Below are 21,930 nucleotides of genomic sequence, written 5' to 3' on the forward strand. Positions count from 1 at the left end.
GACTCGATTTTTCAAATCTGACTTGTCACGATAATTGGTTATAACTGAGGAACGCTTTACCATATCCAGGTGATTTTGGGACTGTTTTCTTGTGACACCTTGTACTATGTTAGTTGAAAAATTTAAGTGATACGTTTTGCATTTCGTTCTCAAAAACAGTGAAAATTTGGCAAAAGTTTGTAAAAATTCTAATTTCCAAGTTTGAAATGTTCTGTTTTCCAGACAGGAAGTAAAACTACCCAAAAAGCTTGATAATTAACATTTCCAAAACATCTGCTTTATGTTGGATTTATTTTTTCTGTTAGATTTTTCTAGGAAGTAATGAGGCGCAGAACTTTAGGTGCGATTTTTTTTTTCAAATTTTTCATGAAAATCGCCAAAACTCACATTTTGAGGGACAACTCATCTTCCAAGTGACTTTGAAAGGCCTAAATATTACTAAAACCCCATAAATTACCCCACTATAGAAACTTTACCCCTCAATCTATGTAAAACAACTTCTATTAAGTCTATTAACCCTTTAAGTGTTTCACATGGGTTAAAACAATATGGACCTGCGATTTAGAAATGTATGGAATTTTTTTGGGGAAAATACATTCATTTAGGCCAAAACTGACAGTTTCAGAATAAATTAAATGATGAAACGCTCTGCAACGTTTGGTGCCCAATTCCTCCCGAGTGTACTGATACCCCATATGTGGTGGTAAATTGCTGTACGGGCGCACGGCCCAGTATAGAATGAATGGAGAGGGCATTCATAGCAGATTTGTATTGTCACATTGTACAACCTATAAATTATTATTTATTTATTTATTTTTTTTGGTAATGCAAACATATGAGGGCTTATTTTTTACGGGATGAGATACAATGTATAGATAATTCATTTGGGGGGTCTAAAGCTTATTCATTAGATTTTAACTATTTAAAGGGGGACAATTTTTATTTTGGATTTTTAGCATTTTTTTTTTTTCCCCCCCTCACCGTAACATAAAAATATTTTATCTTTATTCTCTGGTTCACTACGATTGTGGTGATACCTCATTTATATAGTTTTTCTTATGTTTGCTCAATTTTCCTGAGCAAAACCAATATTGGAGAATATCGCATTGTTTTTACTATTGACAATTTTTCAGGGCCGTATTTTTCTGTTGTCAGATCTGGTTGAGGGCTTATTTTTTGCGAAAAGAGTTGTTCTCTTCAGTCGTATCATATTAGGGAACGTAACTTTTTATGATCACTTTTTAGAACATTTTTTGTGATGGTGTTTGATGAAAAATTGTATATTACGGGAAGTTTTTCAAGTTTTTTTTTTATTTTATTTTTTTTAACATCGTTCACCGAGCGGGTTCAAAATTGATTTAGATTTATATTTACAGATTGATATGGACGCGGTGATACCAAATATTTACATGTTTTATATACTTTATTTGCATTTCATTTGTAACTGGGGAGATTATGGGACTTATATTTATTTAATTATATTATAAAATGATTTAATCATTTTTTTTTTTTTTTTTTTTTCACTTTTTTACATTTTCTACTTCTTGGCTTGAACAAGCGATCAGTTACATACAGCCGGGCCCTGCCAGGAAGGCAGAACGCGGCGGGGACAGCAGCCGGAAGCCTAGGGTCACTCGTCAGAACCCGGGGCTGCGGCAGGAGGGATTGGATCCCCCCGGTAAGCACACCGGGGGGGTCCGAACCATGGGGGACACACAGCCCAACACCGGCACTTGCAGGACCCGGTGTCCCAAAATCTTCTGACGATCTGCCGTAGAAAGTTGTCGCGTCAGAATAAGTACCCTTAATGACCGCCGTAAAAAGCCGATACGGCGGTCATTAAGGGGTTAAATCCATTTTTTTCACCTGCATTTTCCCTGCATTTGGACTATTCAATCCCATCACTATGAAGAAAACAAGCAGTCACGGAGCTCTTTACGTGTGAAAATAAAAAATGTATAGATCTTTGAAGGTGGGGAGTGAAAAATGGAAAAAAAAAAAACAAAGGGCCAAGTTTAGGTACGAGTTAGCTTCTGGTACCAGTACCGCTTGTGAGCCAGAAGCATAACGTAATGGTATTGCATGGGCTAGCAAGTCACGGTCTCCTATGCAGTAGTATTACATCACACATTTGAAAGGGGTTAAAGCATTTCAAAGTTATCGCCAATTATTGTGACTCTTGTCAGCTTTTATTAAATTGCAGTAAAAGAAAATTTGCTTCACACTTAGTTGCTTAGGCGTTTCGGTCCATCATGGATCTACTTCCGACACAGTGGATGAGATGTATTAAACTGTCTGCCAGAAAAGTGGAGCAATTTTGTACTTGATACACCCCACCAGATTAATGAATCTGGGGTCCTGTGCAGCGTTTATCTGTAAGCCAGGCAAAATAAATGCAGCCGACAATGACCGCCCCCCATCCCCTTCACGCCGCTCCATACTTCTCAGGTGCGAAGGTGGTGGATAAGGGAAAATAATCTCAAGTGCTAGCTGATGATATCCCCGTTGTCTACATTTATAATGTATGGATGTAGTGTGTGTAAGTGTGTTTGCTATGTATGGTTTGTATAGAAACAGAATCCCTCTGCACTTTATAATGCCACTTCCTCCCCAAACAATTACCTGTATCGACTCTGAGGTTTTGATAACCCGGACAAACCCTTTTAAGTGACCAACATGTAACATTGTATTTCAGGGATTAAACCCCATAAATGCAGTAGGTGTGACATGGCATATGGGACAGCTGCGGATCTCCTGAGACACAATAGATCTGTGCATAGCCTTGAGAAGCCTTTCCAATGCTGCTACTGTGATTATTCAAGTGCAGAGGTATGCATAGCATGAAAGTGTTTGTACATATGTTTTTTCAATATACAGCAGATTAGACATATTTGTACACATTGCTTCCCCCAACCAAATAGACCAATATTATTTTTATGTTTAGTGAGGTCAAAATCAAATAAATTCCCTCTCCCAACTAAAACTTTAAAGGAAACCTACCACCATGGATCTACCTATAAAGTTACATCTGGTGGTAGGTGCATCTATAGGACGTGAGGATAGCCTTTTAATGGCTAATACTCACGTCCCTGCAATCTTTTAATTCCCTAATATGCAGATTTTCTAAGTAGCCTCTTTAGAAAATCTGCATATTACGGAAATAAAAGTTATTAAAAGATTGCAGGGATGTGAGGATTAGCCTTTGAAAGGGCTATCCTCACGTCTTATAGATGCACCTACCACCCGATCTACCTTTTTATAGTAATAATAATAATTCTTTATATAGCGCACACAGATTATGCAGCGCTGCACAAAGAATGTCAAATTGGTCACTGTCCCCATGGGGCTCACAATCTAAACAATGTTGGAGGAAACCGGAGGAAACCCACGCAAACACGAAGAGAACATACAAACTCTTTGCAGATGTTGACCTGTGTGGGAATCGAACCCAGGACCCCAGTGCTGCAAGGCAGAGGTGCTACTCACTCAGCCACCGTGCGTGTTGGAAGGTTTCCTTTAACAGTACAGTATTTTCTGGACTATAAGGCGCATCATCAATAAATATCTGCTAAAACGTCAAGCTTCATATATAAGGTGCACCGGAGTATAAGTAGCACCTGATAATAAGGATGAATGACCAGCAGGTGGCAGACCTGTGCACAGTTCAAGGCAGCTGTTGTCTGTAAGTATGGTTCATATATAAGGCGCACTGGACTATAATGCGCACCTTTTGATTTCTGAGAAAATCAAAGGATTTACAGTTTGCCTTATAGTCCGAAAAATACGGTATATGTCTTTTGGTTCTGTGGTACCTAGAACTCTTTTCTGATGTAATATTAAAATTAAGTTTATATCTGCCACAGTTTGAAAGATGCAAAGTTTAAAGTGGGGGTCTGTGCACTGCATGGATTTCATGCATGTGGCTTGATGTTAATGTGCATTAATGTTGAACCTTTCAGAGACCGAGTGCCCAAACTACAACAAAAATCCACTTATTTACCGTGAAGTGCCAACGTGGCATTTCAAGCAGTAACTTATTGCTACCGGTTCTTCAACATCATTCAGTTGTATTGGATCTCCTAAGGCCACCAATAGAGTTGAAAGAAGGTGGGAAAATAAGTTCAGACCATCATTGTAGCTTCTCTCCAGGAAGAATGGTGGGTGCAGCAGGATGACCTCCAAAGCAGTTCTGTCAACACCTTCTCACTTTTCCTGCAGTTTCAAACAGCCAATGAATTGTCGCTTTAAAATAACGCTGTGTGCAGCATCCCTTAAGTTGCTTGGGACTGCAGGAAGATTAGGTGGATTTTGTCCTGTTTGGTGAAATTGGGACGATGGCCTGAGTGCCCACAGAAAGGGCTCTGAGTGCCACTTCTGGCACCCGTGCCATAGGTTCGCCACCACTGCCCTAGTACTATTCAATATCCCAACCTCTTCCTGAATATAATTTGATCTGATGCCTATATCTTTTCAGGTTAGTAGGATGAAAATTCACATTCGTTCCCATACTGGTGAGCGCCCCTTCACTTGTTCCCAGTGTTCTTTTGCCTCAACGGATGCCTTCAAACTGAGGAGACACTTAAGGACACACACAGGTTTGTGACCTAGAATCTTGTAAAAGATTAACCCCAAATAAGTTTGTCAAAATCTAAAAAAAAAAAACATGTTCAAGATTAAGGCTGTTCATAAATTGACATTTTGCACTTGGAAATCTGACATGTCATCTTACACTGTGTGCAGTATGTGTAAAGTACTTGCCTTTTAAATTTTTGGATCAACTCTTAGGTGAACACTATAGCAACTGAAATTGTGATTACATTTGCATAAAATATTTTCAGAAAGGAAATTGATAAATTCTATTGTTGTTAAAGATTGTGATGACTTTGTCTAGTAGCATGACTGCAAATTCGCATTAGGTGTTCAAAGGCAGTACCAGGGTTGAGTACAAGACAGGATCTTAACCCCTTTACGACCTGGTCCTTTTTTTTTTTTTTTCTTTTTGTTTTTCATTTTTATTCCTCACCTTTAAATCTGTACATTTTCATTTTTCCATGTAAAGCGCTGTGTGAAGGTTTCTGTACAAAATAAAAAATTAATTTTGCCAAAGACTAGTGCCAATAACTTTCTAATACTTCAGTGTACGGATCTGTGTGTGGTATAATCTTTTGCCAGACGAGATGACATTTCCATTGCTACCATTTTCCCTCTACGCCCTTTTGATTACCTTTTTATAAAAAATTTTGTGTCGCAAAATGCCGAAAAAGTAATCACAATGTGATATAAGAATCGTAATATAATTAGGGGTAGGAACACTAGAAATAAAGAGTTTCTGTAAAATAATAGAGGTAGACGCTAAAGGAAAAACACATAAAATTTAACAAATAGGAAATAATAGAAATAATTTTAACACATGATGAGGACTATTGGATAGAATTAGGAGGAGGATTTCATATACAGGCGGTCCCCTACTTAAGGACACTCGACTTACAGACAACCCATAGTTACAGACGGACCCCTCTGCCCATTGTGACCTCTGGTGAATCTCTCTGGATGCTTTACTATAGTCCCAGACTGCACTGATCAGCTGTAAGATGTCTGTAATGAAGCTTTATTGATAATTCTTGGTCCAATTACACCAAAAATTTTGAAACTCCAATTGTCACTGGGGTAAAAGAAAAAAAATTGTCTAGAACTTCCATTATAAAATATACAGTTTCGACTTACATACAAATTCAACTTAAGAACAAACCTCCAGACCCTATCTTGTATGTAACCCGGGGACTGCCTGTACTGGAAATGTTTAGTGTGGGCTGTATAGATATACCGTATATACTCGAGTATAAGCCGAGTTTTTAAGCACAAAAAATGTGCTAAAAAACCCTAACCTAACAAGTCAAGGAAAAAAAAAAAATACTCGCCTTCGACGCCCCCCGGCAGGTTCTCTTCCATGCATCGCAGCTCCAGCATCTGATCACACCATGATGTCAGCAAGCGGCTGACGCCACGATGTCTGTGCAGGAACACTGAGCCAATGCTGGAGCCGTGATGGATAGAAGAGGACCTGCCGGGGTGGGGTGTCGTAAAGTGAGTACACTTTTTGCCTTTTTCCTACAGGCTTTATATTGGGGGCAGGGGGCTGGCGGGCCATGCCCTGCAATTAAGGCCACCTTAAAGGCATGTGGAGACTTAAAGCCATAGATGCTCCACTAGGGAATTCTGGGAAGTATGCAAATATATTTTCCGAGGTGTTAAATGGAAAACAATGCCTCCTTTTGCTACCTTGGAAGGCAGCTCCCCTAACATTAAGTATGACCTACAAGAAGTCTAAAAACATGTGGGATCAAGCCAAACCAGTATATCTATTCCAGAAGGAACAGACTCCCAACTGTAGACAGCACTGTTTTGACCTGATTGGGTTTCCTCGGTACAGCATGGGCATCTGGATTGGCTGTGTCGGAGGCAATTGACTAGGGTCAGACAGGTGATCTTCTTAAGAAGAGATTGCCAATTAAGGCCATCTTAAACCAGCGTCACTTACATTTCAGGGGATCTGTTGATGCTGCTACTGATTCTCTTGGCTGCCACGATCCATTACCGGGACTCTGTTGCAACCAGTTGTGCCACATGGAGCCCCTGCTGCTGCTGATCTGCTTGGTGGGAGTGAGAGGCCAAGTTAATGCCGCAAGGCGGTTTGAGAGGGGTGGGGGTTCCATAGGTGGAGCCAATGCACAGGCAGCCACCTACAGCAGAGCCATCTTGACTGCTTCTTTTTTAAGTGCCACCACAAGTACACAAGATTTGGAGTGGGAAGGCGATAAATGAAAGAGGTTATTTTGTTTTGATTTGAAAGAAAGAGTTAAGCATGTTTTTACTGATAATGTCCCTTTTCAATTTTGGAATAATTCTGTACATTTAAATAGTTACACTTAGAAAAGTTACACTGGGTAAGACCACGGTCAGGAATGACCTGTAGTCTCCAACTTACACACCAGGACAACTCAGTTACAACTATCAGGCGTTAATGAAGTGGGCAGAGAGACCCAGAAAGTAGTCAGGAATTCTCCATGCTGAACAAGGAAACAGATTTGCATTTACACATACCAATAACATGAAAGGTGCAGACAAAGACGAGTGGCTGGGACTTCTGGTGCCAAATTAAGCAGACTTTCCTGTGGATGAGACAGATATCATGCATTGATAAGGGGTCAAGTCAAACATTTATATTTTGTAACTGTAGCTCCAGGCAGACATTTTTTGTTTTTTTGGTCCCTGTGACAATTTGGGTTTTTAAAATTTTGGGCTGTCATGGGAACAAGGATCAATGCAGACACCTTTTTAATAACTTACAGCTGTTCATTGCAGCCTGGGACTAAAGTACAGCAAATTACCAGCATCCAGAGCATATGTAACTTGGAGTCGTTTTTAAGACAGGTGTCCTAAAGCCAGGGACTGCCTGTATATGAAAATTTTAATCATTTGTACATTTTTCAAATGGAACTAGTATTTTCTAGCAAAATCATGGAATGGTTTTATAATCAATTTAAAAAAATGACATAATGGATTTCTTACCTATTACAAATACATTATTTGTTACAGGTGAGAAGCCATATTCATGTTGCATCTGTCAGGCCAATTTTACACAGAGAAACAGTATGAAGATGCACATTTTAAGGAAGCATACCAAGAACTTGCCCAAAGAACACTGCCCAATATGCAGCGCAGCCCTGTTTGGGAAAAATGACGTACGTAAGTACTTTCACCCGCAGTTTGACTATCTTTATATCCTTTCCAATTTTGTTTCCAAAGGACAAGCACCACTGTAAGTGGAACATATTTCTGTAAAAGTTTAGCTAATGATGGGGGGAAAGTTTTGTAGAGTAACTGTTAGTTTTATTTGACCTCTTGCACATTTTGTTTTTTCAAATCGGATCATTTTCATTAAACTTTGCCATCACGTTTTCCATTTGCAACACTGAAGACAACCCACAATGAACGCTCCCCCACCCTCGTCCCCCAAAACCCCAGTCCCCCCATTCTCCGTCTTGCACATTTTGTATTTTTAGCGATTTAGTTTCTGCATCTAATTAGCAATCCCTTTTTGCAGAAGTGCACATCCGCAAACAGCACTCTTACTTACAGACCCCACTGAAGTGTCGTTTCTGCCCAGAGACTTTTCATGAACGCTACAGCCTACGGCAGCATCAGCAGAGTCACAGAAATGAAAAACAAAGTGGAAGGAGACCAGGAAGTGGGAAGTCAATGGGCAAGAAGGTGAGACTGTTGGAGGATTATTTTTTTTTATGCCCTTGTCATTTTTATTGTACATTTGTGTTTTGTATTTCTTTTGTTTGCATTTGTATTTCTTGTTTGCAGTAGTGTTGAATTCTAACTTTGATTTTGCATTAGGGTGATGCAACTGATATAGATGGACAAAATGCTGAGACAGGGACAAATGAAAGCTGTTTAACTTGGAAAGTTCTCCCTTCCAGTGAAGAGCCACAACTCTTTGTCAGTCTTGACGAAAACAAACAGCCTTGTACTGTGACTGAGCTACACAGCATCCCCATGCAGGTGGAGGATGGCAGCATTGTGCAGGCATTAGTGATGCAGAGCACTGAGCAGGTAAACCCTGCTGAACTGCATGCTCAGGTGTATGAGCTTCAGGATCTGGGGGAGGTTCTGCAACCCTTCATGGAGCAACATTCCTCTTCTGAGTCCATAGTAATTGCTGTGAATGGCACAGTGGATCAGTCTATGCTCGCTGAACTTGAACAGGTATGTGGATAGCACCATGGTTCTTTCAATTGAAATTCTCCATTCTTATTACCATTTCTAATAGAAGTTTCTGTTCTTTTCTGGATGTGTTAGTCAATGCATACCACCACTGCTTTACAAACGCCATTGTAAACAAAGTGGGAAGAATGATTGTTAATTTAGTGTACATAATATCACATCCTCCATCTAACATGACTAGTCCTTTGTTAAAGTTTATTAGATTAAGTCAAGCATCATGTAATACATTATGACTACATTATATTAGTTGCTTTTTATTTTTTTTAAGGCTGGGAACGAAAAAGGAAATCCTCAGGAAACAATGGCTCTCCCTTCATCCCAGTCACGGAAGCGGAAAAGGCTGCAGTTAATTAATCCTGAAGATCAGATTGGTAAGGGCAGATCTGAGTAGCGGTATATAATTTCTATAATATTTTGTCTTGTGTAAAAGTCTGTAGTCGATTTTAAAAATGCAAAACTTATAATATACTGTACCACAGCAGTGCTTTATTATCACCAATTCTAGACTGTAAAATGCACCCTTCTCTGAACTGATAAAATCTATCCAGACTCAATAGTCCTTAACACCAAAAGGATTTATGGCCTATACTAGACCTGTTGAAACACTTAATCATGTTGTGATTTCATTTTACAGCGTCCACTCCATTGTGAACACTAAACCTTCCTAGATTCTTCTGCAAATGTAAAATATTTCCTGATTTGTCACGTTAGATTAAAAGACATCTATCACCAGGAATAAGGATTGTAAACTAAGCATGCTGACATACAGATGTGTGCCCCCTCTGACAGGATCTGCTCTTTTTTTTTTTAACTACTTATGCCCTTGTTTTTAAGAAAAGGCTTTAAAAGTTATGCAAATGAGCCTGAGGTGCTACAGGCTCCATTAGCACCTGAAGCCCCTCGATTTATTTGCCTAATTTGAAAAACCTGACAGATCCCGCTGGTGGGGGCACACACCTGTATGTCAGTAAGGCAGAGAAGAGAAAAAATTGTGCGGCACTCACCGGTACTTGTAACAGGTAACGCTTTATTCTGGGGGAACAATCATAGCAGGGAGGATGCACGCCACGCCAGGATGACGGGCCGTTTCGCGCAGTGTGCGCTTTCTCAAACCTCGGGCAACGCGAGACTTCCGTGGACAGCTGATATACCTGTCTCCGGATCGCGTTGCCTAGGGAACAGTATACAAACAAAGGTATTAACACAGCAAACAACTTTTAAAAACAGCATTTGACAATATTCAAATGTAATACCTATTCACTACCACTTAGTGAATATAGTAGCAGCCGGGTTTTCTTAGTGTGTGGGAGTTTCTTATGAGTTTGAGGACTTATTGAAAGACTGTGCGTTGTATTTTAATTTTTTGATCATTCAATACGGTTATTATCACTCGGTAGATAGAGGGACATAGGGTGCATACGGGCGATGTTAGTAGCGCAATATTACTTTTTAACATATATAATAACACATGGTGTCTTCGCGAGGCGCAGGTAATGTAGACGCGATGCCTACAAACTAAATCCTAGTGCGAGGGTTGCATCATGGCTATCTATGAGTCTAGAGGAATACACTTAAATCATTTCTATCGTTCAGCCCCATAGGACCCAAAGCGTTATATTTCATGATGAGTTTTGCCTCTTGTCTCAACAGATTTCTAGGGCGATCGCCTCCCCGAGAATCTACTTCTACTTTTTCTAAGCCTGCAAATTTAAGCACTTCAGGGTTACTCCCATGTTTTTCTCTAATATGGTTAATCAGGCGAGGACACCCTTTTCCTGTGCTGATTGAATGGTAGTGTTCTCGGAATCTAGTAAATAGGTTCCTAATAGTTTTTCCAATATAGTAGTATTCACAGGGACAGATGATTACATAGACTACAAATGTAGATCTACAAGTAAAGAATGACTTCACCCTATGCAGTCTACCACCTAATTTGATGGAATTTGTTTTGAGGATGTGTTGGCAAAAATTACAAGACCCACATCGGTAATTCCCTATCGGGGTACATTTCGATAACCAAGTAACGTCAACCGATGAGTTGTGTCTTCAAGGAGGGACTGCGTCTAAATGTAATTAATGGTTTTCTATGTGTGGCACCAGACAGTTGATCGTCTGCTTCCAGAATTCTCCAATTTTTATTGATGGCGGACCGTATGGCTCGCTCGCAGGGGCTATAGTCAAACGAGAAGGCCACACGTCCTCCATCAGGCTCATCCTGGTTATCTCTCATATTTTTATCTCCCTGTATATGATGCCGTATAGGCGTTTTACGGGCTTTTGTGAGTGCCTTGTCCAGTACCGAGATAGGATATCCTCGTTGGATCAATCTCTTATGTAACTCGGCAGCTTGAACCTCAAAACCATTCGGTTCGCTGTTGAGTCTTTTTAGTCGTAAAAACTGACTAAAAGGTACGCTTTCCTTAGTGTGTTCTGGATGGAAACTATTAAAATGTAATATTGAGTTAGTGGCAGTAGGTTTTCTGAATGCTGTAGTAGTAATACAATTCTCAACAATCTGTACCTTCACATCCAGGAAATCGAGTACGTGTCCTCCAAACACTGACGTAAATTTCATATTCATGGTGTTGGAGTCATTCAGGAATGACACAAAATTGTCAAATTCAGCTTCCGTACCCTCCCACACCATGAATATGTCGTCCACATACCGAAGAAATATGGCAATATTCTTGACGAAAGGGTTGTTAATAGAGAATACATATTCACGCTCAAAAACCGCTAGAAACAGGTTAGCAAAGGTGCAGGCCACCGGGGTACCCATGGCCGTCCCGGTTTTTTGACAATACCATTTTCCATCAAACAGGAAAGCATTATGCGCTAAGACAAAATTTAAACCTCCACATACAAATTGTACATACTCTTCATCATGTGATGCACCAGAAAGGACAGTGCGAATGCTGTCGACACCCAGATCTTGAGGGATCCGGGTGTAGAGGCTTTCGACGTCTATGGATGCTAATTTATAATTCTCCTGCCAGGTTATAGATTTTATGGCTGCGAGAAAAGCGTTGGTGTCCTTCAAATAGGACGGGATACTATTGAGTAATGGGCGTAACAACCAGTCTAAGTACTTGGACAGGGGTTCTGTGAGTGACCCTATTCCTGCCACTATAGGGCGTCCCGGAGGATTAACCATTGTTTTGTGTACTTTAGGAAGGAAATACCATACGGGGTGGCGAGGGTGGGAGGGAAAGAGTTTATCTGCAGTTTTCTTAGTAAGGATTTTCCTCTCTATGCTCCATCTCAAAAATGTACATAACTTGTCCAAGTATCTTTGTGTGGGGTTATTCTGTAATCTGCTGTATGTATTGTCATCGTTCAATTGTTTCATAGCTTCCTGCATATAGTAGCTCTTGGTTAGGAGTACTATATTTCCCCCCTTGTCCGCAGGTTTTACTATAATCTCCCCCTGGGACTTAAGCCATTTTAATGCTCTGGTTTCACCTATGGTGAGATTGGGGAGAGCTTTTTGATATACTAAGGCTTTAACATCCTCCAACACACGTTGGTGGAAGATGTCCAGGGGGGAGCCTGCGGGCAAGGGGGGACAAAACGTGGATGGAACTCCACCCCTGAACCTCTCTATTTCTATCGTCTCCACAATTTGTTGTGGTTCGGTAATTTCTAGTAATGTTAATACATTTTGGAGATCATTAGGGTCTTGGAGGGAGGGTGGAAAAAAGCCTAAAGGGCCTATTGTACATGGAGTTTCACCAATACCGTCCATAGTCACATTGCTGTTCCTGTCTTGAAAAAATTTTTTCAGATTAAGTTTCCTGGTTGCTTTGAACAGATCTATCTCGAATTGTACAGGATCAAAATTGTTAGTCATGGCAAAATTAAGTCCTTTTGTTAGCAGGGAAATACAGTCAGGATCAAGCTGAACCAGGACGGCCATGGGTACCCCGGTGGCCTGCACCTTTGCTAACCTGTTTCTAGCGGTTTTTGAGCGTGAATATGTATTCTCTATTAACAACCCTTTCGTCAAGAATATTGCCATATTTCTTCGGTATGTGGACGACATATTCATGGTGTGGGAGGGTACGGAAGCTGAATTTGACAATTTTGTGTCATTCCTGAATGACTCCAACACCATGAATATGAAATTTACGTCAGTGTTTGGAGGACACGTACTCGATTTCCTGGATGTGAAGGTACAGATTGTTGAGAATTGTATTACTACTACAGCATTCAGAAAACCTACTGCCACTAACTCAATATTACATTTTAATAGTTTCCATCCAGAACACACTAAGGAAAGCGTACCTTTTAGTCAGTTTTTACGACTAAAAAGACTCAACAGCGAACCGAATGGTTTTGAGGTTCAAGCTGCCGAGTTACATAAGAGATTGATCCAACGAGGATATCCTATCTCGGTACTGGACAAGGCACTCACAAAAGCCCGTAAAACGCCTATACGGCATCATATACAGGGAGATAAAAATATGAGAGATAACCAGGATGAGCCTGATGGAGGACGTGTGGCCTTCTCGTTTGACTATAGCCCCTGCGAGCGAGCCATACGGTCCGCCATCAATAAAAATTGGAGAATTCTGGAAGCAGACGATCAACTGTCTGGTGCCACACATAGAAAACCATTAATTACATTTAGACGCAGTCCCTCCTTGAAGACACAACTCATCGGTTGACGTTACTTGGTTATCGAAATGTACCCCGATAGGGAATTACCGATGTGGGTCTTGTAATTTTTGCCAACACATCCTAAAAACAAATTCCATCAAATTAGGTGGTAGACTGCATAGGGTGAAGTCATTCTTTACTTGTAGATCTACATTTGTAGTCTATGTAATCTGTCCCTGTGAATACTACTATATTGGAAAAACTATTAGGAACCTATTTACTAGATTCCAAGAACACTACCATTCAATCAGCACAGGAAAAGGGTGTCCTCGCCTGATTAACCATATTAGAGAAAAACATGGGAGTAACCCTGAAGTGCTTAAATTTGCAGGCTTAAAAAAAGTAGAAGTAGATTCTCGGGGAGGCGATCGCCCTAGAAATCTGTTGAGACAAGAGGCAAAACTCATCATGAAATATAACGCTTTGGGTCCTATGGGGCTGAACGATAGAAATGATTTAAGTGTATTCCTCTAGACTCATAGATAGCCATGATGCAACCCTCGCACTAGGATTTAGTTTGTAGACATCGCGTCTACATTACCTGCGCCTCGCGAAGACACCATGTGTTATTATATATGTTAAAAAGTAATATTGCGCTACTAACATCGCCCGTATGCACCCTATGTCCCTCTATCTACCGAGTGATAATAACCGTATTGAATGATCAAAAAATTAAAATACAACGCACAGTCTTTCAATAAGTCCTCAAACTCATAAGAAACTCCCACACACTAAGAAAACCCGGCTGCTACTATATTCACTAAGTGGTAGTGAATAGGTATTACATTTGAATATTGTCAAATGCTGTTTTTAAAAGTTGTTTGCTGTGTTAATACCTTTGTTTGTATACTGTTCCCTAGGCAACGCGATCCGGAGACAGGTATATCAGCTGTCCACGGAAGTCTCGCGTTGCCCGAGGTTTGAGAAAGCGCACACTGCGCGAAATGGCCCGTCATCCTGGCGTGGCGTGCATCCTCCCTGCTATGATTGTTCCCCCAGAATAAAGCGTTACCTGTTACAAGTACCGGTGAGTGCCGCACAATTTTTTCTCTTCTCTGCCTTACGATTGTCTACTGCTACTTGTAGCGAGCACCACGGCAACAGACGCGACATATGTTATCCGGTTCACAATCCCGGCTCTTGGACCCGAAGTAGTCACTATTGTGACATATGAGTGTGAATTGGGTGGTGCCGGTAGCTTGCTTCTTTATTGCATAGTATCACCTGTATGTCAGTGTCTTTGGTTCAGAATCCTTCATCATTGTTGTAGATGTCCTTTAAAGGAAACCTACCACTGCTCGCATGATGAAACCATGCTAACACACCACCCTGTTGGTTATTTAATCCTGATGCTGTCAGATACTTTGGTTAGGCACAGCGATCTTTAATGTAGCTAAAAAAGATTAACTCGCATGTGTAAATTAGCCCTCCGTTGCTCTACGTCATCCGCCGTATGTCGATGCCTTTTGATTGTTAATTATTCACGCCCCCTTCTTTCTACCTGCCCTCCTTCAGGTGCCTAGAGCCATGACGTCAATACTCTCGTCAGTGGTTTTTTTAACAATTTTTTTTTAGTTGTAGTTTGTCATCATGCGGGCAGTTTCCTTTGAGCCTGTAATTCTACAATACTGATAAAGATGTAAGACTGCCTTTATCTTCATTACATTGTATGGTATACTTTAGTATTTATTGGCTATGGCTTTTTTTCACCATGATTGTGAGTGTCACCAAGCTAATGTCTCAGAATATTACATTATTTATTTATGCTTTTGAGGCACTGTTGTGCATTGGAATTATTAAGATTTAGAGAAGTTGTCACAAAGAATGCCTCTCACACACCTTCTAGATGTCTTTTAGACATTTTCCACTATGCCTCTATTCTTGGGATTCAACCCAGCATTCTCCTTAAAAAAAAAAAAACAGAAAAAACAAAAAAGTCTGTATAACCCACCTCCTCACTGACACTTGTAACCCTGCCCACCTCCTAAATGAGGCTCTCTGAATAAAATTTCTGAAAGCAACTTAACCCCTTAGCGCTCCGCGCCGTAGCTGTACTGCGCAGCTTCCCACTATTGGCGCTCAGCGCAGTACAGCTACTGCGCGAGCGCATACTATTTTAGAATTGTCACCACGTCGCGAGACGTGGTGACATCGGATGAGATTTGGGTGACAGAGGCAGGAGGAGTTCCTGTCTCCGTCACCCGACCAATCAAATCGGTCCCGCCCGCCGATCGCCGTGATTGGCCAGTCAAACCTGACTGGCCAATTACAGCGATTTTAGGCTAAAAAACGTGCTTTTAGCACTTTCCTCTTCCTCCAGCGGCACCATTTTGGTTTGGTATCGCTGGAGAGAGGAAAGAGCGTTACTGTGTGCACCAAAATACACTTTTACACTATAAATAGTGTTCTGATCCTTATCTGATCCCTATTGTTCCCTACAAATTCCCATCCCTATCTGTTTTTTCCTGTGTGTTCCCTGTGTGATCGCCTTGTGTGATCCCACGTGTCTTCCGTTTTTCCCTGTCTGTCCCTTCTGAACCCAATCGCACTTTTCAGTGCGCTGTGTTAGCGTTGTTCTGCACTGGACGCACTTTTCAGTGCACCGTGTGAATAGCGCTGCACAGAATCTTTAGCAATCTTAGCGGTAGTTAGTTTGTCTTAGGGCAAGCTAGGTGCATTTGTAGCGCCTTTTTGCGCGGTGCACATAGGTTTTTTTTCGGTGCCTGGTAATATTTTTTTCCAGAACGCCGTAGGTGTACCCGTACTTAGCTATTTTTTGTGTGTGCCATCTGTGCGGCTGGTCCGTGTGGCTTGGTGTGCATTATCTTTTTTTTTTTTGTGTGCCATCTGTGCGGCTTGTCCGTGTAGTTTGGTGTGCATTACCTTTTTTTTTGTGTGCTATCTGTGCGGCTTGTCCGTGTAGTTTAGTGCGCATTATTTTTTTTGTGTGCTATCTGTGCGGCTTGTCCGTGTAGTTTAGTGCGCATTATTTTTTGTGTGCCATCTGTGCGGCTGGTCCGTGTGGCTTGGTGTGCATTATCTTTTTTTTTTGTGTGCTATCTGTGCGGCTTGTCCGTGTAGTTTAGTGCACATTATTTTTTGTGTGTGCCATCTGTGCGGCTTGTCCGTGTAGTTTGGTGTGCATTATATTTTTTTTTTGTGTGCCTGCTAGACGGTTTATCCGTGTAGTTTGGTGCACATTATCTAATTTTTCTTGTTCTCTATTTTTTTTTGTGTGCAATGTCTCAGAAGACGTACACCGTGTTGGAGGCATATAACATGCTTGCCTCTGACACCGAGTCAGCTAGTGGGGATGATGGTCCCTTTTACCTATCATCATCCTCCTGCTCATCTTCCAGTGACCTGGAAGGACCCCCAAGAAGGCGCCGTAGGGTTCCAGCAATTCTGGATTTGAAGTGCCTGGGACTTCTGCAGGAGAAGTGCCTGGGACTTCTGCAGGAGAAGTGCCTGGGGCTTCTGCAGGAGAAGTGCCTGGGGCTTCTGCAGGAGAAGTGCCTGGGGCTTCTGCAGGAGAAGTGCCTGGGGCTTCTGCAGGAGAAGTGCCTGGGGCTTCTGCAGGAGAAGTGCCTGGGGCTTCTGCAGGAGAAGTGCCTGGGGCTTCTGCAGGAGAAGTGCCTGGGGCTTCTGCAGGAGAAGTGCCTGGGGCTTCTGCAGGAGAAGTGCCTGGGGCTTCTGCAGGAGAAGTGCCTGGGGCTTCTGCAGGAGAAGTGCCTGGGGCTTCTGCAGGAGAAGTGCCTGGGGCTTCTGCAGGAGAAGTGCCTGGGGCTTCTGCAGGAGAAGTGCCTGGGGCTTCTGCAGGAGAAGTGCCTGGGGCTTCTGCAGGAGAAGTGCCTGGGGCTTCTGCAGGAGAAGTGCCTGGGGCTTCTGCAGGAGAAGTGCCTGGGGCTTCTGCAGGAGAAGGGCCTGGGGCTTCTGCAGGAGAAGGGCCTGGGGCTTCTGCAGGAGAAGGGCCTGGGGCTTCTGCAGGAGAAGGGCCTGGGGCTTCTGCAGGAGAAGGGCCTGGGGCTTCTGCAGGAGAAGGGCCTGGGGCTTCTGCAGGAGAAGGGCCTGGGGCTTCTGCAGGAGAAGGGCCTGGGGCTTCTGCAGGAGAAGGGCCTGGGGCTTCTGCAGGAGAAGGGCCTGGGGCTTCTGCAGGAGAAGGGCCTGGGGCTTCTGCAGGAGAAGGGCCTGGGGCTTCTGCAGGAGAAGGGCCTGGGGCTTCTGCAGGAGAAGGGCCTGGGGCTTCTGCAGGAGAAGGGCCTGGGGCTTCTGCAGGAGAAGGGCCTGGGGCTTCTGCAGGAGAAGGGCCTGGGGCTTCTGCAGGAGAAGGGCCTGGGGCTTCTGCAGGAGAAGGGCCTGGGGCTTCTGCAGGAGAAGGGCCTGGGGCTTCTGCAGGAGAAGGGCCTGGGGCTTCTGCAGGAGAAGGGCCTGGGGCTTCTGCAGGAGAAGGGCCTGGGGCTTCTGCAGGAGAAGGGCCTGGGGCTTCTGCAGGAGAAGGGCCTGGGGCTTCTGCAGGAGAAGGGCCTGGGGCTTCTGCAGGAGAAGGGCCTGGGGCTTCTGCAGGAGAAGGGCCTGGGGCTTCTGCAGGAGAAGGGCCTGGGGCTTCTGCAGGAGAAGGGCCTGGGGCTTCTGCAGGAGAAGGGCCTGGGGCTTCTGCAGGAGAAGGGCCTGGGGCTTCTGCAGGAGAAGGGCCTGGGGCTTCTGCAGGAGAAGGGCCTGGGGCTTCTGCAGGAGAAGGGCCTGGGGCTTCTGCAGGAGAAGGGCCTGGGGCTTCTGCAGGAGAAGGGCCTGGGGCTTCTGCAGGAGAAGGGCCTGGGGCTTCTGCAGGAGAAGGGCCTGGGGCTTCTGCAGGAGAAGGGCCTGGGGCTTCTGCAGGAGAAGGGCCTGGGGCTTCTGCAGGAGAAGGGCCTGGGGCTTCTGCAGGAGAAGGGCCTGGGGCTTCTGCAGGAGAAGGGCCTGGGGCTTCTGCAGGAGAAGGGCCTGGGGCTTCTGCAGGAGAAGGGCCTGGGGCTTCTGCAGGAGAAGGGCCTGGGGCTTCTGCAGGAGAAGGGCCTGGGGCTTCTGCAGGAGAAGGGCCTGGGGCTTCTGCAGGAGAAGGGCCTGGGGCTTCTGCAGGAGAAGGGCCTGGGGCTTCTGCAGGAGAAGGGCCTGGGGCTTCTGCAGGAGAAGGGCCTGGGGCTTCTGCAGGAGAAGGGCCTGGGGCTTCTGCAGGAGAAGGGCCTGGGGCTTCTGCAGGAGAAGGGCCTGGGGCTTCTGCAGGAGAAGGGCCTGGGGCTTCTGCAGGAGAAGGGCCTGGGGCTTCTGCAGGAGAAGGGCCTGGGGCTTCTGCAGGAGAAGGGCCTGGGGCTTCTGCAGGAGAAGGGCCTGGGGCTTCTGCAGGAGAAGGGCCTGGGGCTTCTGCAGGAGAAGGGCCTGGGGCTTCTGCAGGAGAAGGGCCTGGGGCTTCTGCAGGAGAAGGGCCTGGGGCTTCTGCAGGAGAAGGGCCTGGGGCTTCTGCAGGAGAAGGGCCTGGGGCTTCTGCAGGAGAAGGGCCTGGGGCTTCTGCAGGAGAAGGGCCTGGGGCTTCTGCAGGAGAAGGGCCTGGGGCTTCTGCAGGAGAAGGGCCTGGGGCTTCTGCAGGAGAAGGGCCTGGGGCTTCTGCAGGAGAAGGGCCTGGGGCTTCTGCAGGAGAAGGGCCTGGGGCTTCTGCAGGAGAAGGGCCTGGGGCTTCTGCAGGAGAAGGGCCTGGGGCTTCTGCAGGAGAAGGGCCTGGGGCTTCTGCAGGAGAAGGGCCTGGGGCTTCTGCAGGAGAAGGGCCTGGGGCTTCTGCAGGAGAAGGGCCTGGGGCTTCTGCAGGAGAAGGGCCTGGGGCTTCTGCAGGAGAAGGGCCTGGGGCTTCTGCAGGAGAAGGGCCTGGGGCTTCTGCAGGAGAAGGGCCTGGGGCTTCTGCAGGAGAAGGGCCTGGGGCTTCTGCAGGAGAAGGGCCTGGGGCTTCTGCAGGAGAAGGGCCTGGGGCTTCTGCAGGAGAAGGGCCTGGGGCTTCTGCAGGAGAAGGGCCTGGGGCTTCTGCAGGAGAAGGGCCTGGGGCTTCTGCAGGAGAAGGGCCTGGGGCTTCTGCAGGAGAAGGGCCTGGGGCTTCTGCAGGAGAAGGGCCTGGGGCTTCTGCAGGAGAAGGGCCTGGGGCTTCTGCAGGAGAAGGGCCTGGGGCTTCTGCAGGAGAAGGGCCTGGGGCTTCTGCAGGAGAAGGGCCTGGGGCTTCTGCAGGAGAAGGGCCTGGGGCTTCTGCAGGAGAAGGGCCTGGGGCTTCTGCAGGAGAAGGGCCTGGGGCTTCTGCAGGAGAAGGGCCTGGGGCTTCTGCAGGAGAAGGGCCTGGGGCTTCTGCAGGAGAAGGGCCTGGGGCTTCTGCAGGAGAAGGGCCTGGGGCTTCTGCAGGAGAAGGGCCTGGGGCTTCTGCAGGAGAAGGGCCTGGGGCTTCTGCAGGAGAAGGGCCTGGGGCTTCTGCAGGAGAAGGGCCTGGGGCTTCTGCAGGAGAAGGGCCTGGGGCTTCTGCAGGAGAAGGGCCTGGGGCTTCTGCAGGAGAAGGGCCTGGGGCTTCTGCAGGAGAAGGGCCTGGGGCTTCTGCAGGAGAAGGGCCTGGGGCTTCTGCAGGAGAAGGGCCTGGGGCTTCTGCAGGAGAAGGGCCTGGGGCTTCTGCAGGAGAAGGGCCTGGGGCTTCTGCAGGAGAAGGGCCTGGGGCTTCTGCAGGAGAAGGGCCTGGGGCTTCTGCAGGAGAAGGGCCTGGGGCTTCTGCAGGAGAAGGGCCTGGGGCTTCTGCAGGAGAAGGGCCTGGGGCTTCTGCAGGAGAAGGGCCTGGGGCTTCTGCAGGAGAAGGGCCTGGGGCTTCTGCAGGAGAAGGGCCTGGGGCTTCTGCAGGAGAAGGGCCTGGGGCTTCTGCAGGAGAAGGGCCTGGGGCTTCTGCAGGAGAAGGGCCTGGGGCTTCTGCAGGAGAAGGGCCTGGGGCTTCTGCAGGAGAAGGGCCTGGGGCTTCTGCAGGAGAAGGGCCTGGGGCTTCTGCAGGAGAAGGGCCTGGGGCTTCTGCAGGAGAAGGGCCTGGGGCTTCTGCAGGAGAAGGGCCTGGGGCTTCTGCAGGAGAAGGGCCTGGGGCTTCTGCAGGAGAAGGGCCTGGGGCTTCTGCAGGAGAAGGGCCTGGGGCTTCTGCAGGAGAAGGGCCTGGGGCTTCTGCAGGAGAAGGGCCTGGGGCTTCTGCAGGAGAAGGGCCTGGGGCTTCTGCAGGAGAAGGGCCTGGGGCTTCTGCAGGAGAAGGGCCTGGGGCTTCTGCAGGAGAAGGGCCTGGGGCTTCTGCAGGAGAAGGGCCTGGGGCTTCTGCAGGAGAAGGGCCTGGGGCTTCTGCAGGAGAAGGGCCTGGGGCTTCTGCAGGAGAAGGGCCTGGGGCTTCTGCAGGAGAAGGGCCTGGGGCTTCTGCAGGAGAAGGGCCTGGGGCTTCTGCAGGAGAAGGGCCTGGGGCTTCTGCAGGAGAAGGGCCTGGGGCTTCTGCAGGAGAAGGGCCTGGGGCTTCTGCAGGAGAAGGGCCTGGGGCTTCTGCAGGAGAAGGGCCTGGGGCTTCTGCAGGAGAAGGGCCTGGGGCTTCTGCAGGAGAAGGGCCTGGGGCTTCTGCAGGAGAAGGGCCTGGGGCTTCTGCAGGAGAAGGGCCTGGGGCTTCTGCAGGAGAAGGGCCTGGGGCTTCTGCAGGAGAAGGGCCTGGGGCTTCTGCAGGAGAAGGGCCTGGGGCTTCTGCAGGAGAAGGGCCTGGGGCTTCTGCAGGAGAAGGGCCTGGGGCTTCTGCAGGAGAAGGGCCTGGGGCTTCTGCAGGAGAAGGGCCTGGGGCTTCTGCAGGAGAAGGGCCTGGGGCTTCTGCAGGAGAAGGGCCTGGGGCTTCTGCAGGAGAAGGGCCTGGGGCTTCTGCAGGAGAAGGGCCTGGGGCTTCTGCAGGAGAAGGGCCTGGGGCTTCTGCAGGAGAAGGGCCTGGGGCTTCTGCAGGAGAAGGGCCTGGGGCTTCTGCAGGAGAAGGGCCTGGGGCTTCTGCAGGAGAAGGGCCTGGGGCTTCTGCAGGAGAAGGGCCTGGGGCTTCTGCAGGAGAAGGGCCTGGGGCTTCTGCAGGAGAAGGGCCTGGGGCTTCTGCAGGAGAAGGGCCTGGGGCTTCTGCAGGAGAAGGGCCTGGGGCTTCTGCAGGAGAAGGGCCTGGGGCTTCTGCAGGAGAAGGGCCTGGGGCTTCTGCAGGAGAAGGGCCTGGGGCTTCTGCAGGAGAAGGGCCTGGGGCTTCTGCAGGAGAAGGGCCTGGGGCTTCTGCAGGAGAAGGGCCTGGGGCTTCTGCAGGAGAAGGGCCTGGGGCTTCTGCAGGAGAAGGGCCTGGGGCTTCTGCAGGAGAAGGGCCTGGGGCTTCTGCAGGAGAAGGGCCTGGGGCTTCTGCAGGAGAAGGGCCTGGGGCTTCTGCAGGAGAAGGGCCTGGGGCTTCTGCAGGAG

General features: G+C 46.8%; 1 protein-coding gene across 8 annotated transcripts in view; it reads left to right on the forward strand.

Moving 5' to 3' along the window:
- Nucleotides 1-21,930, forward strand: part of LOC140064083 (uncharacterized) — a 106,433-nt gene that overhangs the window by 26,292 nt on the left and 58,211 nt on the right. For 7 of the 8 annotated variants that reach the window (XM_072110601.1, XM_072110602.1, XM_072110603.1 and 4 more), the window contains 6 exons: nt 2,696-2,829; nt 4,475-4,595; nt 7,597-7,746; nt 8,105-8,271; nt 8,407-8,775; nt 9,062-9,164. In XM_072110601.1, coding sequence (XP_071966702.1) covers nt 2,696-2,829; nt 4,475-4,595; nt 7,597-7,746; nt 8,105-8,271; nt 8,407-8,775; nt 9,062-9,164 — 1,044 coding nt within the window. The remainder of the gene's footprint in view (nt 1-2,695; nt 2,830-4,474; nt 4,596-7,596; nt 7,747-8,104; nt 8,272-8,406; nt 8,776-9,061; nt 9,165-21,930) is intronic. The other variant, XM_072110604.1, reaches the window with a different exon arrangement.

Source organism: Engystomops pustulosus, chromosome 6 (assembly GCF_040894005.1).
Source record: "Engystomops pustulosus chromosome 6, aEngPut4.maternal, whole genome shotgun sequence".
Taxonomy (NCBI): domain Eukaryota; kingdom Metazoa; phylum Chordata; class Amphibia; order Anura; family Leptodactylidae; genus Engystomops; species Engystomops pustulosus.